Source organism: Gobio gobio (genome assembly GCF_949357685.1).
Source record: "Gobio gobio genome assembly, chromosome: 22".
NCBI lineage: Eukaryota > Metazoa > Chordata > Actinopteri > Cypriniformes > Gobionidae > Gobio > Gobio gobio.
This window is the reverse complement of record NC_137118.1, coordinates 18,026,295-18,042,893: the sequence shown is the minus strand read 5'-3', so window position 1 is coordinate 18,042,893 and position 16,599 is coordinate 18,026,295. Positions and strand designations below refer to the sequence as shown.

The 16,599-nt window shown below is 37.5% G+C and overlaps 1 protein-coding gene across 1 annotated transcript in view; it reads right to left on the bottom strand.

Moving 5' to 3' along the window:
• Nucleotides 1–16,599, bottom strand: part of mtrex (Mtr4 exosome RNA helicase) — a 45,192-nt gene that overhangs the window by 6,057 nt on the left and 22,536 nt on the right. Inside the window, exons 14-23 of the mRNA XM_079805277.1 lie at nucleotides 14,897–14,998; nucleotides 13,158–13,283; nucleotides 11,705–11,855; nucleotides 11,365–11,537; nucleotides 11,155–11,223; nucleotides 10,468–10,596; nucleotides 9,480–9,590; nucleotides 6,787–6,975; nucleotides 1,010–1,173; nucleotides 713–818 (exon numbers count right to left, since the gene is read on the bottom strand). Of these exons, the coding sequence (XP_079661403.1) occupies nucleotides 713–818; nucleotides 1,010–1,173; nucleotides 6,787–6,975; nucleotides 9,480–9,590; nucleotides 10,468–10,596; nucleotides 11,155–11,223; nucleotides 11,365–11,537; nucleotides 11,705–11,855; nucleotides 13,158–13,283; nucleotides 14,897–14,998 (1,320 nt within the window). The remainder of the gene's footprint in view (nucleotides 1–712; nucleotides 819–1,009; nucleotides 1,174–6,786; nucleotides 6,976–9,479; nucleotides 9,591–10,467; nucleotides 10,597–11,154; nucleotides 11,224–11,364; nucleotides 11,538–11,704; nucleotides 11,856–13,157; nucleotides 13,284–14,896; nucleotides 14,999–16,599) is intronic.

Below are 16,599 nucleotides of genomic sequence, written 5' to 3'. Positions count from 1 at the left end.
AACAAATGGCATGTTTGGGGTGGGACACTGTTTGTGTGACCAATAGCATTACACTGCGGTGCAACAAACATAATATACTTACTGGCCATTTTCATTACTACTGAATTTTAATGGTTTCCTTACAATACGTTTCTTGCAGACATTTTGTGCTACTGCACCTTTAAAGCCCAAAGTATACTTCAGTTTTGACACAGTCAAGCGACAAACTACTGAAAGAATGTGTTTGGCTGTTTGTTTCTTCCCTAACCGTTCATACTATACTGATAGCAAAAATTATATCACACTCTTAAGACTTCAGTATGTAAATGACCTCTTCTAATAGGCTAACAAATTTCTCAAAAACATTCAAATATTTTTTACACCACAGCATTGTTAAATTTTTGATTCTGGCTGCATATATGGAATTGGAAAACTTCCAAATGTACAAAACCTCTTACAAAATGACATTCAATATCTATGGTATCGAATCAAATGTAGGATAACATGTTATGGGCTAATCTGCATATAGTGTAATTATTCAATGAACATGGCATGCTCTTCACAAGTTTCAAATAGAAGTTGGGCCTTTGAATAACCTCATTCGTGCATTCATGACCATTTCAATCCAAACACAACAGGCTATTTGGGCCCATAACTGTCATAACCTATTGACTTCTCTCGTATTACATTCTGACCACATTTCTGCATGTGCATGACGACATTTTGGCCTTACATTTTCCTGGAAGACGAAGCAGCTGAGGAGCGCGGTGGCCTGCTCCGCCGTCAGGTCGTTGAACAGCCCGTTAAACACCATCTCTGTCAGCAACAGCTCATCTGCACTGTAAACACAGGGAAACCACAAGATGCTTTAGAAACAAGCCTGAGTATTAGAAATAAGGGCTGTTTTGGGTGCAGTTTATTTGTTGTCGCTACTTTTAGTGCATGTCTGTTAGCTATAACTTTAGAGAATTGTGAACAATATATAAGCAACCAACCATCTTGCTCAATTTTTTTTGTGCGGCAATCCTACCTGCTGATCTCACAGGCTACACGACCTTTCATCTCGATGACATCAGAGGAAGTGGCGAATCCCAGGCGTCGCAGCACACGCTTTCTGCACTTCAGCTCATCCATCTGCAGCACAGTACGAGCTCTCTTCAGGTCACGCTTTGCTGCTTTAATGTCCCCTGCAATCTAATACACACAAGCACAGGGAGAAGACACGTGTATTATTGTTCAAAACGTGTGGTTTAAAGCAATCGTTTCCGCTTCTACAACTACATGTTTCTGCAATATATACATGTACATTTCAAAAGATGCATGTTCCAGGAAGAAACAACATAGCAGAGCCACTCATAACACACCTGTCGCACGCTCTTGCGTACAAAATACACCATTACAGGTTTCCACAAACAAATGACATCTGTAAACACTCGGGTGAACAGTTTGCATTAAATACATCAACAAACTTGACGGCAAAGGCGCCACAAAGAAAACAAGGCTGTATCTGAAGTGTAATGTTTTAACGCATAGACTGCACACTGTCACGACACGAAATATACAAAACTAGTGGAGACAGCCGCACCATCTGTCCAAGTGCATAAAAAAAATGAGGCATGCAGAACAATATTTTCCCTCAAGATCAGCCTTTACACCATTAAGAGTAAATAAATAAATATTCTTTTGTTGAATTTCTATTTAGCTTCATTTTAGCATCACAGGTGTAGTATTACTCAACTTCTTTTTTATTTTATTTTAGTACTTTAACGTAAGCATTTTATTTCAGTTAGAGTTCAGCCAAGTTTAAGTTTTTCATCTAATATTTATTTTAGATGGTTTATTTTTTTTAAATAGTTTTATTTTTAATTAACAATAATGGCATTGGTAATGCCCTGACAATATCAGATACACTTGATTGCAGCATTACCTACTGATCAAAAGTTATAAATTATGGTGTATTTACTCGGTCTTTGAACTTACTTAAAATCCTATCAACATCAAGGTAACCCTTGTCATTACCCCACTTGTCATTATTTTAATTGGACTAATGAAAGTCAGCATGAAAGCACCGACCTGTAATGACAGGATTATATTGAACAATTAGCTACCATTCACTAAAAGAAACCCAAATCAGTCCAGATAGCTAACATCAGTTGAGACAGAAAGGTTAAATGGTGTTGGCCTGCTAAGGCACAATTGATTCACCCCTTACAAGACTCGACTTTAATGCCATTATCCACTTTACAGCTTATCTGAGATCTTTCTAAAGTGATTCAGTCTCAGACTGAAAACAGGACACTGAGAAGAATTGTTTAAGCAAAAAAGGGCAAGAATTTCTCACTTCATCAGAAACCCCACCCAACACATTCTTCAGCATTTAATATCCAAACATGTTGTATTGTGCATTGCTAATGCGTGCTCTGAATGGCATGACCTAGATCCATGCCTACAACTAGGACATGAGCTTAATGAACAATTGTACCTCGCAATAAACCTGAAAATAGGTTAATGCCCTACAAGAGAGTAACATTTATTAAAATCACCAAAAACATGCAGTTACATTTTATGTTTTATAATAGACTTCAAAAGCAAATATATGCCAACAAAGTCTGGCCAATGTTTTAAAGTAGTCTTGTAAAGTTATGAGCAGTAAAATCCTACAAGTAATTTTATATCATGGTAACAGTATGTCTTGCAATATACTTTTTTAATTCAAAGAAAAAATACTTAATATATATAAAAAAAAAATAAAAAAAAAAAATAATATAATATATATATATAAATATTTAAATTGTAAAATATTAAAATGCATAAATTTAATTTAAACCAAATATCTCTTAAATTATAAATATTAAGTATTTAAATAAAAGATCCCCAAAAAAAATTCAGAAATTAAAAAGACGGATAAAGTCTACCGAACATTTGGTTTCATTCTAAATGTTTCTCTCCTTTCTTGCCATAGACATAGGATACTTTCCAGAATTGTATATGTTTGCTTTGCATCTTTCTAGTGAGTCCCCTTTATATTGCTCACTGGGGTTGTAAACTTTTTACATACATTTATTGTGAAAGATGCTTATACAAATAATTTAATTGAAAAATGTTCTTCAGGTTTTTACATCCAACATTAAGAAGGCTATAGCCAATTTATTAAGTTTGGAAACAATATATTGTATGTATAATGTCACAATTTATCTAACAGTTTAATTAATTTATTTTTTTCAAATACATTATTGTATTTTATATTTTAGATATTAAATAAAAGAAAAAACAATATATCTGCACTTGCGTTACAAAAAAAGTTGTACATTTTATAGTAGATTTTACAAGCAAATATTGTATAATACAACCCAAAATCAGAAAAAGTTGGGACAGTATGGAAAACGCAAATTTAAAAAAAGAAGTGATTTCTAAATTTACTTTGACTTGTATTTCATTGCAGACGATATGAACACAAAATATTTCATGTTTTATCTGGTCAACTTCATGTCATTTGTAAATATGCCTCATTTCCTGTCATTCAGACCTGCAACACATTTCAAAAAAAGTTGGGACAGGAGCAATTTAGGGCTAGTAATGAGGTAAAATGGTTAAATAATGATGTGATTTGAAACCGGTGATGTCAACAGGTGATTGTAATTATGATTTGGTACAAAAGCAGCATCCAAGAAAGGTCTAATCCTTTAGGAGCAAAGATGGGCAGAGGATCACCAGTTTGCCAACAAACACGTGAGAAAATTATTGAAATGTTTAAAAACAATGTTCCTCAAAGAAAGATAGGAAGAGATTTGGATATTTCACATTCAACAGTGCATAACAATTAAAAGATTCAAGGAATCTGGAGGAATTTCAGTGCGTAAAGGACAAGGGAGCAAGCCTAAGCTGAACAACCGTGATCTCCGATCCCTCAGGTGGCACTGCATCAAGAATCGTCATTCATCTATAAGCGATATCACCACATGGGCTCAGGACTACTTTGGCAAACCTTTGTCAAGTACCACAATACGTAGTTACATCCACAAATGCCAGTTAAAACTGTACTGTGCCAAAAGGAAGCCCTATGTTAACAGTGTCCAGAAGCGCCGTCGACTTCTCTGGGCTCGGAGGCATCTGGAATGGACCATCACATTTTGGAAACGTGTACTGTGGTCAGATGAATCAGTATTTCCGGTATTTTTTGGGAGGAATGGACACCGTGTGCTCCGGACCAAAGAAGAAAAGGATCATCCAGACTATTAACAGCAACAAGTCCAAAAGCCAGGGTCTGTCATGGTATGGGGTTATGTCAGTGCCCTTGGCAAAGGTAACTTGCACTTCTGTGAAGGCACCATTAATGCTGAAAAGTACATAGAGATTTTGGAGCATAATATGCTGCCTTCAAGAAGACATCTTTTCCAGGGACGTCCATGCATATTTCAAAAAGACAATGCAAAACCACATTCTGCACACATTACAAAGTCCTGGCTGCGGAGGAAGAGGGTACGGGTACTTGACTGGCCTGCCTGCAGTCCCGACCTGTCTCCAATAGAGAATGTGTGGCGCATTTTGAAGCGCAAAATGCGACAACGAAGACCCCGTACTGTTGCCCACCTTAAGACTTGTTTGCAGGAAGAATGGGACAAAATTACACCTGAAACACTTCATCACTTGGTGTCTTCAGTCCCTAAACGTCTTTTAGGTGTTGTGAAAAGGAATGGCAACATTACAAAGTGGTAAATGCTTTACTGTCCCAACTTTTTTTTTTTAAATGTGTTGCAGGTCTGAATGACAGGAAAGGATGCATATTTACAAATGACATGAAGTTGACCAGACAAAACATGAAATATTTTGTGTTCATATTGTCTGCAATGAAATACAAGTCAAAGGTAAATTTAGAAATCACTTCTTTTTTTTATTTGCGTTTTCCATACTGTCCCAACTTTTTCTGATTTGGGGTTGTAGAATCTAGCGATGGGCATTTTTGTCAATTTCTCATTTCGATCATCGATAGGTCTCAAAAACGAGTACTCGAGTACTCGGGGGCGGGGCATGTCCGTCATTTAAATAATGAAAACTGTTATGAAAATGGTTGTTGACAAATACAAACGTGACATGAAAACAGGTATATGAAAACATGAACATATAAAACAAAAAGTAACTGCTAGATTATGATGCATAAATGTCTTTGAAAAAGAAACATCTTTATAAAATGACCGTCTCAAATAACCAAGTTCTGGGTGTCTTTCTCTGCCTTTGAGAAAATGACAGCCCAGACGAGCTGATCTTGAATTTTCCTGTTATGACGTCATAACCGGAATGGTTACCTCCCTTTCCTCCGCCCAGAGAATTTGGCACGCCCATGCGAGCACCATATTTGTTTGTCCTCGAGAGATTATGGCTTGTGAACGAGTGAATGCAGTTTCTCAGTGTTTGGATGTACAAATGAAAACAGAAGTCTTTTCATATGATAGGAAAATATCTAAAAAATAATGCTATAATCAACACTTAATCGTAACTCGTTCATCTCAACAGCTGTAATGGTACATTACATGTGTTACAAAGTTGGAATAAGGAGGAAGATGGCTCAGCGTGACTTGGACTCGTGTTTATTCAGAACTCTCAGATACAAACAAAATAAACTTGCGCTGACAGCGCTCTCACAACTCAGTAGTTACAATATATAACTGTTAGCAATCGTTCCGTCTCTGGTTCATTGATGTCCGGTTCACGAACGAATCGTTCTTTTGAACCGGTTCTTTTTAGTGAACCGGTCGAACCAGTTCACCAAATCGGACTGAATCTTTCTAAACGGTTCACGTCTCGAGTCTGCGCTGATAAATCATTTACTAAAGTTACTAACTTTCTGACATGAGTGACAGTCCCTCCGACTAGAAACAAACTAATAACCTGAAGTATATGCTAGTAACTACAACAGTTCACTGAACTGAGACGTGCTGAGAGAACTGATGAGCAGTGAACTCAGGTCCATCCGTCTCTCTACGGCAGGCTCATGCCTTGTAGTCCTCGTTAAACCACGCCCCCTCCATTACAAGATCTGATACTCATTTCAAAATGCAAATGTCAGCCAATCACAACAGTGGCCATTTTTACTGAAGTCTCACAGCAGACACGCCCCTTGAAACAGGGCATTCAGCCAGAGGGCAAACATAAGTATAGAAAAAATGCCTTTTATTTCTAAATTATGACATTTTATGATGTAAAAATCATACTAACAATATAAGTACACCTCAGAATACATTATAAAATAAATCCATGCCATAGGACCTTTAATACAGCAAGTATTAGTTTCTCGAGGCCATTGTGAAGGTTTAGTTCTGGGTTTGTCCCTGTAGATCTTTATAGAACATGGTCTAAACAGAAATCTAATTTGGTTTGGAGGGATATCCCAAATCCCCATGATGCAACTGATCACTTGATTCCATAACAAGTACACCCAACAAAATGTAACCCTTGTGCAAAGCCTACAGGGACCGTATTAAAACAAAAACACTTATCCCTTTAATACCGTTGCACAATGCAAACAACTATGTGCCCGTAGGATTGTTTGTGATCCGATTTGAGCACCTATTCAACCCGGCGCTAAAGCCAGTTTCCCGCTTTTGTTTGGGTCTGGTGGACCTTCAAGATTTCAGCCGCAGGAAATGACATCCACCCCTTCTAGCGTGCTAAACAATGGAGCCATATTTCAAATGACATTTGTGACTCCTATGCTGACCAGAAAAAGGTTGAGTCTATGAAAAGAAATGACATTTATATCAATCCCGCTTTGAATTCTGCACATTCACGCACATCCTACAGTGGACTCACCAGCGCTTTCTTCTCACACAGAGTGTAAACCGCCTCCAGTTTGGGGTCGCTGTGTAGGGGGTGCGTGTACATCCTGTGTTCAAATGCCTCCACCTTCTGAATGACCTTCTTCAGCGCTGGATCCTTGATACCCATGTCATCTATGGGATCAAGCAGCGGAACGCCATCTGGGAAACGTTTCTGCACCTCCTGGGAACCAGAATCAGTCATGCGCTTAAATCTTTAAGATCATCACTCAACACCTTCCATTAAAAGAACTGTTGAGATGGTCCAACAAGAAAAACAGTCGCATGGCCTCTCCTAGAGATTAGCATCTGCAACTACTTGAGGTCAATTCGGTGAAGTATAAAGGAACTGCGAGATTGTGTAGGGAAGGGTTCAGGATTAACAAGATTAAGCAAGCAATTTGCTACGCTAAGCATGGAATAACACAGATTAAAATATGTAATATATATATATATATATATATATATAGAAAGGGGCATTAAATATATGCTCACAATCCTTTTTTTTTTTACTTAAACTGTTGTCTTAATGAGAAAGAATGGAAGGAGCTAAAAATTCTATTCAACGCCCATATAATTGCATGTGAAAAATTTAAATGCATTTATTATTTTGTGCCACTTTGAGTCCTGGTTTCTGAACTCCCTGAAACCCCTCCATTGTAGTGTTGACTTTTCTTCTGTGAATAATATAAAATAACGTTCCTCATTCCTCAAATTCCCACCCAAGGCATATGCAAAAAAAAAAAAGAACAAAAAAAAAAAGGCAGAGGCCTGGTTGAGTTGTTATTAGCAGTGTTGGGGAAAGTTACTTTGAAAAGTAATGCATTACAATATTGCGTTACTCCCTTAAAAACTTAGTTACTTTTTAAGAAAAGTAATGTGTTGCGTTACTTTTTCTCATCTAAAAAAAAGCAAAAAAGCATCATAGCAAAAAAAGTTCTATTTTTGTGCAAATGTAAATACCTCTTCATACCAAAATTGAAATAGGTAAAAATGCAAATTCGCGCATGAACAGTAGAGGGCGCAGCTCTGCTGTGCTGCCATTCTGAATAATGTAGGAAAAGGACGCAGGAGAAAAGTTTTACCAATAAAAACAAAATCTAGTAATATTTGCTCATGGTTTAACTGAATCATCAAAGGTCAGCAGCAAAGACATTGGTCAATAAAGGTAGATTAAATGCATACAAATATTTGTTTTATTTAACATTTATATATTTGAGGTTTGCATAGTACTCTGATTTTGCATTTGACTGATTTTATTCATTTTGAGGAGTACAGAATCTTTATTGTGCAAGTGAGATGAATAAATGCTCACATTTAGTCTAGAACTACAATAACACATTTACACACAATGCCTCTGCACTTACTCTTGATTTCTCTCAACATGGGGACAGGAGAGCTGTCAGTCAAATAAATGTGAAAAAGTAAATTTGAAAAGTAATGCGTTACTTTACTAGTTACTTGAAAAAGTAATCTGATTACGTCACTTGAGTTACTTGTAATGCGTTACCCCCAACACTGGTTATCAGTGTGTTGAAACTCACGGTTATGTTAAAGCCAAAATATGTAATTTTTCACCGCTTGAGGTCGCTTATTCAAAACAAAGGTGTAGCTTGATGACGCCTTGATTTTGTGGAGCTTTTATGCCGACGTAGACCACCGCTTCCGCTTTTTTCGGTCATGCGTATGTGAGGTAAAGCAGCACAGTTTTATCTTATTAGATACATTATATGAGTGTGTTGAAAGACTTTAACATATCATTAACTATTCTCAGAAGCAGGGGAGTCTCAAGAGAAGCAGGTTATCCTGGTATATCTGTCTGTTGATATGAAAAATCGGGTACATTTAGCAATATAGTGGGTGAATTATATGTATATGGTGTATATTATGATGTTATGATGCACAGCCTCTCCACTGACATTCTATACTGTTCAAAGCATTTCTAAGGATGCTGATTTTTAGAAGGCAGCTGTCTGACTCTGAGATGGCGAACAGGAACATGGTCTGTGAAACATTAGCATCACATTATATTAAGCTGTTTGATAACAGTCAAGCCAAAAGCTAATAATATGAATTACCATTGTGTCCGACGTTGTAGAGAGCGATTCATAAAATGCATTACCGTTCCGATACATCAAATTGTAGACGTATGAGTGAGAGGAGGGGCTCATTTGCATATTCATGATGAAGCAAGGGTGTAGAGGTACAGTCAATCTATTTTAAGGCATAAATACATTTTTTCCACATGAAAAAAAAAAAAATTAAACAAGTCATTTTGGTTATCAAGGGTGAGATTTAAGGGGTGTGACATATCCCAAACACACTGTAAGTGGTTGACCACTTACAACACACCGTTCCAGCAGACCAATCAGAGCATATTGCACTTTTCAGAAGGAGGGGCTTCATAGAGACCTGAACTAAACAGAGCGTTTCTGACAGACTGGGAAGAGAGGTACTGAAACAATGTTAAATGTGAAAAATAAGGTGTTTTCTGAACATTCAAGCATGAAAACCTATTCTAGTAGAGTCAAAAAAACTAAATCAAGCCTTTGTATTAAAGGGAACCTATTATGCCCTTTCACAGTGATAAGCATTCAGTTCATGCCTAATAAAACACTGATCACTTCAAATTGAATTGTGTAAAAAAAAAAAAAAAAAAAAAGCAAGCAGTATGCAGTGTGTGCTGACCTGTATGGATTTGAGCATGCTCTGTCGGTTGTCATAGGGGCGCAGGTCTTTGGGGATGTAGAGGCGAACAGAGCTAATGGAGGTAATGAGATGAAGAATCACAGGAACAACCTGAAAGATAAACAGACAGTTCTGATTGGACAAACCTTCTCTGCCTCTGCATTAAGAACATCACATCGTGGCCATATATGACCAAAACCACAGGGAGAAGCTGGAGGGTCAATCTAAACACATTTAGCAGGCCTGGCGTAGACATAAAGCAGAGTTTACAAGTCCACGGAGATGGGGAACAAAAACAGGAGCCATCAGCTAAAGCCATCGAACCTCAAACCTCTGGAGCGCCAGCTAAAATTGCTTAACGTTTGGGGGAAGAGGTCAAGAGAGGAAAACAATGACAAAATCACTGCCATCACAGTTGTAGCGTGGCACTGTGATTTTTTTGCTTTGTGACATGGATGAAAAGGTTTTTTTTTTTATTTTTTATTAAGGGTAGATTTTTAGAAGATTAGACCAAATGAAACCTGTTCAAAATCCAGCTGGTGGAGGCAGAGTTCCCACGTTTCACAGGAACAGGGTCAGTCTGCTGAATTAGGGTTAAACTAGGGCTGCCACTCGATTAAAAACTCACTCCATTAATATTAATGAGTGCTGTTATTGTTAAAATAATTTTCAGGAATTTTAAAAGTTTAAGCTGAAGCACTGAAACTCTAAATTTCTAAAACTAAACAAAATAAATACAGAAATAAAAAACCTAATGCGCACAAAACAAAATTACCAAGACCAATAATTTTTTATTAATTTTAATTAAAAGCCAATTCAAAATATTAATAACACTATAAGGGTCAGTTGACAGAATGCATTTACAAACCACTGGGCTACTTTTCCATTGTTTTTACAATGTAAACATGCTAGACGGATGTATTTATCCATTGGGCTCATGTCTCGCATCTTTTGAGATTCTGGGGCACGTTAACCACCAAATTCTCACCTGCATCTCGCCCTTTTCCCCTGGGCCAGCTGGTTTGGCTGCCTCTGTTGCAGCATTCTTCACGCTGTCTTTGCTGCAGTGGACCAGAACCTCCACCACAAACAACGGGTCAACATCACCACCTCCAGCCTACAACATACACATTCATCAAAAGACAGAATTTGGGTTTTCATGACCATTTTTTAGCCAAGCCATGACTTTTAAAATAAAATAAAATATCCTCTTTTTTTTGCTGGGCATTTCAGAAACAAGTGGTGATACAAGCAGTCATGTTTTTTTAAAGAAAGGTTCAGAACGAGTCGTTCTTACAGCTTAAGTCTTGAATACACTACACCGCTAAAAAAAAAACACCAGGCACCATACATTTGCCAATTTTGTAAATGGTTACAGAGAAAACTGAACATCATACAATAAACGACTGAGAATCACACTACCAGACTTTAAGGCTGTGCAGCGCTTCTATTGAAAAAACACTTTGGACACACAGCCATTCATTGCTAGGAGAAACAAAAAAAATGCATTCCAAAATTGGCTCAAAATATCAAACATGTTTGGATATAAAGTGTATTCCAGGCTTGTTTCCTTTTGAGTTCTGAAAAGTACAAGAACTAGTAAAAGTGCTCTTATAGTACATTAGTCAGGGACTTTAACCTCAAAGAGGAAAGAAAAAAAAAAATCTGATAATACCTTGACATTTGCCTTCTTTTGGAAATTGACGATTACACCCCAACCAAAATCCAGATCATCCTTTTTCACCTGGAAATGAAAGTGTTTAGCATTTTTGAACCAACAAAACCAAGCAGGTCTGTGGGGCTATATTTTCCAACAAACGGTTGTTAGATTTAGATGAAACATTAACTGTATTTGCTTGTGCAGAAAAAGCCACTGGCCATTTACCCTGACCAGTCTGCCCGGCTGCAGGAAGGGCAGGCAGTATCTAGGTTTGTGAATAAATTCCTCAATTTCTTTCCCTAGTTTGGCCAGCTGCTGACGGATCTTGTAGTAGGTCACCACGCTCTCTTCATTGGGGATTCGTATCGCATTATACTCCTCCTCCAGCTTTTTCATCTCTATGAGAATCACAGAAAATAAAGACAGGATTTTGAACCAAATATATTAAATGTTGTGTTGTGCTAACCCTGTATGACTAAAAGTCTTTTTGGTGAAACAAAAGCAAAGACATGCTTACAGAATTTTAACTATGGGAAATATTCCTTTAAATCATAATCGTTCTTACTCTCTACAACGCCGGGCACAGCTCTATAGTGCTGGAACTGGTAGAAAGATTTCTCCAGCATGTATTCTGGGTTGATCTCCTCCACACGTAGTAGATTGAGCACCATGTTGTAGGTCAGGTGGAATGCACTGTTCAGAGGATCCGCCGAACCCTACGAGAATAAAAGGTGTTACTCAAATCATGAATCCAACACAATCCATTGACACCCATATGGTGAAGATGACAGGCAGTACAATCAGTTCTCTGGAACACTAGGGCTGTATAGTCTAATTAGTTTTGAATTGATTCATAGAAAGACGTTAAACAATAGTTTTGCTATTGTGGGCAAGTATCTGACGATATTAAAACATTTTAAAAGGCCAAATCAAAAGATCATTGAAACCATTGCAATATTTTATCTTGATATTTGGTAATGGTGTTATACAGTAGCAGCAAAATCATAAGAAATATTTTGTGAATCTTCAATAATTTTCTCTTTTTACTATCTTGACAATAACAATATGTAAAATATAGCTGCAAGCATATTTAGGATTGTAATTGTGTTGAGCCAAAGAATCAGAGGAAAAATAATTTTGTTTCTAGCCTTTGGCGTTCAAAAGTTATTCACATAAACATAAGTTGACAGTTGGAGGCACAGCAAATATGCTGTGGTTAATGTTGGGACTGTCCTCTATCTGTGCCAAATTTCAAAACTTTTTACCGAACAGTTATATGTGCTGCCATATACTCATGAGCAGAAGAAAACTAACGGATACAAAAAAAAAGCTTGTGCAACCAAGGCAAACATCTTTCTCAAATCCCACAACACAAATAAAATAATAAAACGATCAACCGCTGAAGCCTTCTTTATACATGAGTAAATATCTTCTGACCATGCTATGTTAAGTAATAAAAACACAGGGCTCTGTGTTGCAATACCTGTTGATTTAATAGACAGAGTCTGATTCTACGCAGGCCCAGAGAAGAAAATTGAGAAGGCGCTACTGGTGTGCCAGTTGATTCATTTTAGTGACATGGCTTTCTCAGTATTCTCTTTAAAACGTACAAATGAACCATTATAAAGTACAATTGAAACTCAGTTGGAAGGGCATTGAGCAAGACTTTAATGGACCCCAAACATAGATGGGATGTGGAAATGGGGGGGGGGGGGAATCAGGAGTCTGCGGGAGGGAATCAGTAGTCTGCAGGGACGAATACTGGCAGGCAGGCGAAATGGAGAGAGCTTACACGTTAAAGAGTGTATTAAATGAATGGGACGGCCCCTTACAGAGGGTGCCAAGGCTTAGAGGAGGATAAGGGGTTTAGGATCAGAACGTTTGTGCGTCAGAGTGTGTTGGCCATCACCTGAACAAAACATGATGAGAACTGCTTAAAAGAACAGTTCACTCAAAAAGGAAAACAAAAATAAAGAGTCATCCTTTTCATGACATGTTTTTGCAATTTAGTGCGTTACCTTCAGTAACTGTTTGCCCACCGCAGGGCTCATCTTCTCATCCACCATGAAAATGACTATTCCCCTCTCGTCCATTCCTCTTCTGCCGGCACGTCCTGACATCTGGATATACTCTCCAGAGGTGATCTAAAGTGGGTGGGAAAAATATTTTATAACTATTGCAGGGATTTGGGATTCGGAACCAAAGGACAAAAGAATTCAAAAATATTTCTAATTTTAATAGAAAAAATATATATAAAATAATAGGAAACAATCAAAGCATGTTAATTGGTTAACATTAACCGTACCATATACAGTGAAACTTTTTGTACTTAACAGGATGTGTAATCACACTGTAAAAACTGCTTTCTGATTTATCTACAACAAAAATGTATTAAATTATATTAAACATTGAATATGTACTTTGCTGTTTTTCTTGCAAAAATATAAATTTGACTGTAAAACAACTGTAAAAGGACATACCCAAACATGTGGTGCATTGCATTTAATTAGATTTTATTTAAATATGAATTATTCTTAATTACATCCTGTTTTGTTCCATTTTATGTTTAGTTAATGTTTTTAGAAATGCAGTAGTTAATGAAATTTACAGTTACCAGGGACCAAAATAGATGAATTTTTCACAATCAGACCAGGGATGTGCATTAAAAAAAAAATAAACGTTCCATTTTTGATAAGTATTTCTAACCACATACACTACCATTCCAACGTTTCAGGTTGGTACGTTTTTTTTTATGTTTTTGAAATGCATCTCTTATGATAATTTATTTGATAAAAAATACAGTAAAACAGTAATATTGTGAAATATAATTACAATTATTAACTATTGCAGTCTTCAGTCACATAATCCTTCAGAAATAATTCTAATATGCTGATTTGCTGCTCAAGAAAGATTCTTCTTATTATCAATATTAAAAACAGTTGTGCAGCTTAATATTTTTGTGGAAACAGTGATACATTTCTTCCAGGATTCTTTGATGAATTTAAAAAAACCCTCAAAAGAACAAATCCTTTTTTGTTAAATCTTACCGACTAAACTTTTGAACGGTAGTGTATACCTCATCTTCTGCATTTCTCTCCATTGATTTTCATGTTTTTCATAGATCAGGAAGTTGTGCGTTCTGTTGACGTGCATAATGGTGGTAAAATCACCACAAGATGTGGTTGTTAATAGATTTTGCTGTAGGGAAACATCTGCAGTTGCCCAAACGATAAGGTTTCCATCTGAAAGTTCCTTACTGGTAAGGCTCTGATAAATCCAAATCTGGCACCAACCTCAAACAATGTAACATATCAAGCCTCGTTTTGCAAATATTGTTTTTGCCTGATAACCCCTTTTAACGTTCCTCTGCTATATTACAGCAACCCATAGCTGACCTCAGATCAGTTTTATCTTCTATAAACTGCAAAAAGTCCCAGAGAGGGGCTCAGTGCCTGTGAACGGTTAGTCAAAACCTTGAGTGTACATTTTCTGGCAGACTCATGGATACCAGATGTTCCTCACAAAACGCTTCCATCTCTCACTCGCTCTGTGCTAGAGTATAAAAGCCAAGGGCCTCTTTTATTCACAACAGCTTGAGTCATTGCCTCACACTCACGCAAACAATACGTGGCAGCTTGGACGGCACTGTTGCTCGACCCTGTGTACTCTCTGTGCAACGGTGGACGAAGAAGCAAAGAAATGCATTTGGAAATTTGATTAGTGATTTCGATGAGAAGCAGAATAGCTTGTGATTTACCCAGCGGAAGTCTTTGCCATCAAATTTGCGTGCACTGGTGAAAAGCACGGTTCGCGCTGGCATGTTGATTCCCATGGCAAATGTTTCTGTAGCAAACAAGGCCTAGAAAGAGAGAGAAAGAAAGAGAGAGAGAGTGAGAGAATTACCACAGACACACACAAGCTATTATCAAAATTTTGGCTGAGAAACTAGTGAGGTGTCTTAAAGGGACAGTTCACTCAAACACATCTAATTCCATCTTTTGGAAGAATATCCTGGCTGCTCTATGGTGGACGATATGATAAATCTTTTATCACAGCACCCGTGTACGATGATGTTATTTTCGCTGAAAGTTAAACCTGCATGCATAGACAGAGATCATTTTGTGTGAACAACGCACAACTCCGTGTATTGCTCCAAGAAAATATGGTGGTATTCATGGGTGTCGGAAGCAAAAAAATGTGGGCGGTCCTCTCAGAAAATGTTTACTGGAGTAGATGGCATTTATATTAAGTAAAAATATATCGGCTTGTTTACTAAACGTCTGGTTGGGCCAAACAAAATTACGAAAATCAATAAGTTATTTAGAGTGGCAATAGAGTAGGAGTAAAACGCATGGCATGAAGTTAATGCCAAGGACCAGAGGTTCAAATCCGCCTTTTGCCGAACTCGCTCTACTCCCTTTTCCAATCACTTACAGATAGGAAAGGCATTTATTTTCAATAAAATTTTAGAAAATAGAAAAGTGGAAATAAAGCATCTAACGTGTTTAATAATAACGTGTTTATCGGTTAGGTGTAAGTAAACAGACATGCGCTGAATTCAGTCAGAACATGTTTTCTTCATTCCATTGTGCTACTTTTCTATTGTTTTTAATGTAAACATCGCCCAAGTTTGACAGTTGTGCTCATTTCCATACTTTTGCAGTGTCGTGCATGCCGCGGCTTTATAAACACGGCAAAAGTTAAATTAACCTTTAAAGTGGAGATGAAATGCTGTTACATGCATACTGAGATTTTTACACTGTTAAAGACTTGGATTCCCATGCTAAACATGGAATTTTTTTTTTTTTTTTTTTTTTAAAGTTGGACATTTGATGGAGTATTTCTTTGCCAAAAATACTCCTTCCGGTTTCTCATAAGTTTCGGAAAGTTTTTTTCGAGTATGGGTATGGGTGACGTCAGATGGGGCGGAATGTCCTTGTACGGGCCGTATGGGCTCTTCTCCTGATAGGGCAGGGCGAGAGAGCAAATGCACACCCATTATAGCGCTGTGCTCGGCCTTAGGGAAGCTGGCTGCACTGCAGTCATAGGACGTAACGAAATCAACAATGTCAACAAATATGTGTGTTTTTGGTTGTCCGGGAAACCCAAGACAACCCTGTACAGCTTCCCAAAGAACCCAGCATTAATGGGATCCCTGCATTTCGGCGACGATCGTTTTATAAACAAGGCCCAGTTCAACTCCGTATTTGTAGCTCGTCTAACGCTGAAAGATGGAGCGGTTCCAGCGATTAAGGTTGGAAGCAGGCGGTGAGTAAAACTGCTTCAAATGTCGGTTGTTGGCTATCGACTCGTTCATTCAAATGCGCTACTATTCCATTGTTTTTCTGTAAAAACACACGTCTCACTTGCAAAACCGTTCCGCTTGCTACTGTTAACATTAAACCACATATAATTAAAACCCCCCTTTAAAAAGCGTGTCTCTAGACCTGCACATATGCA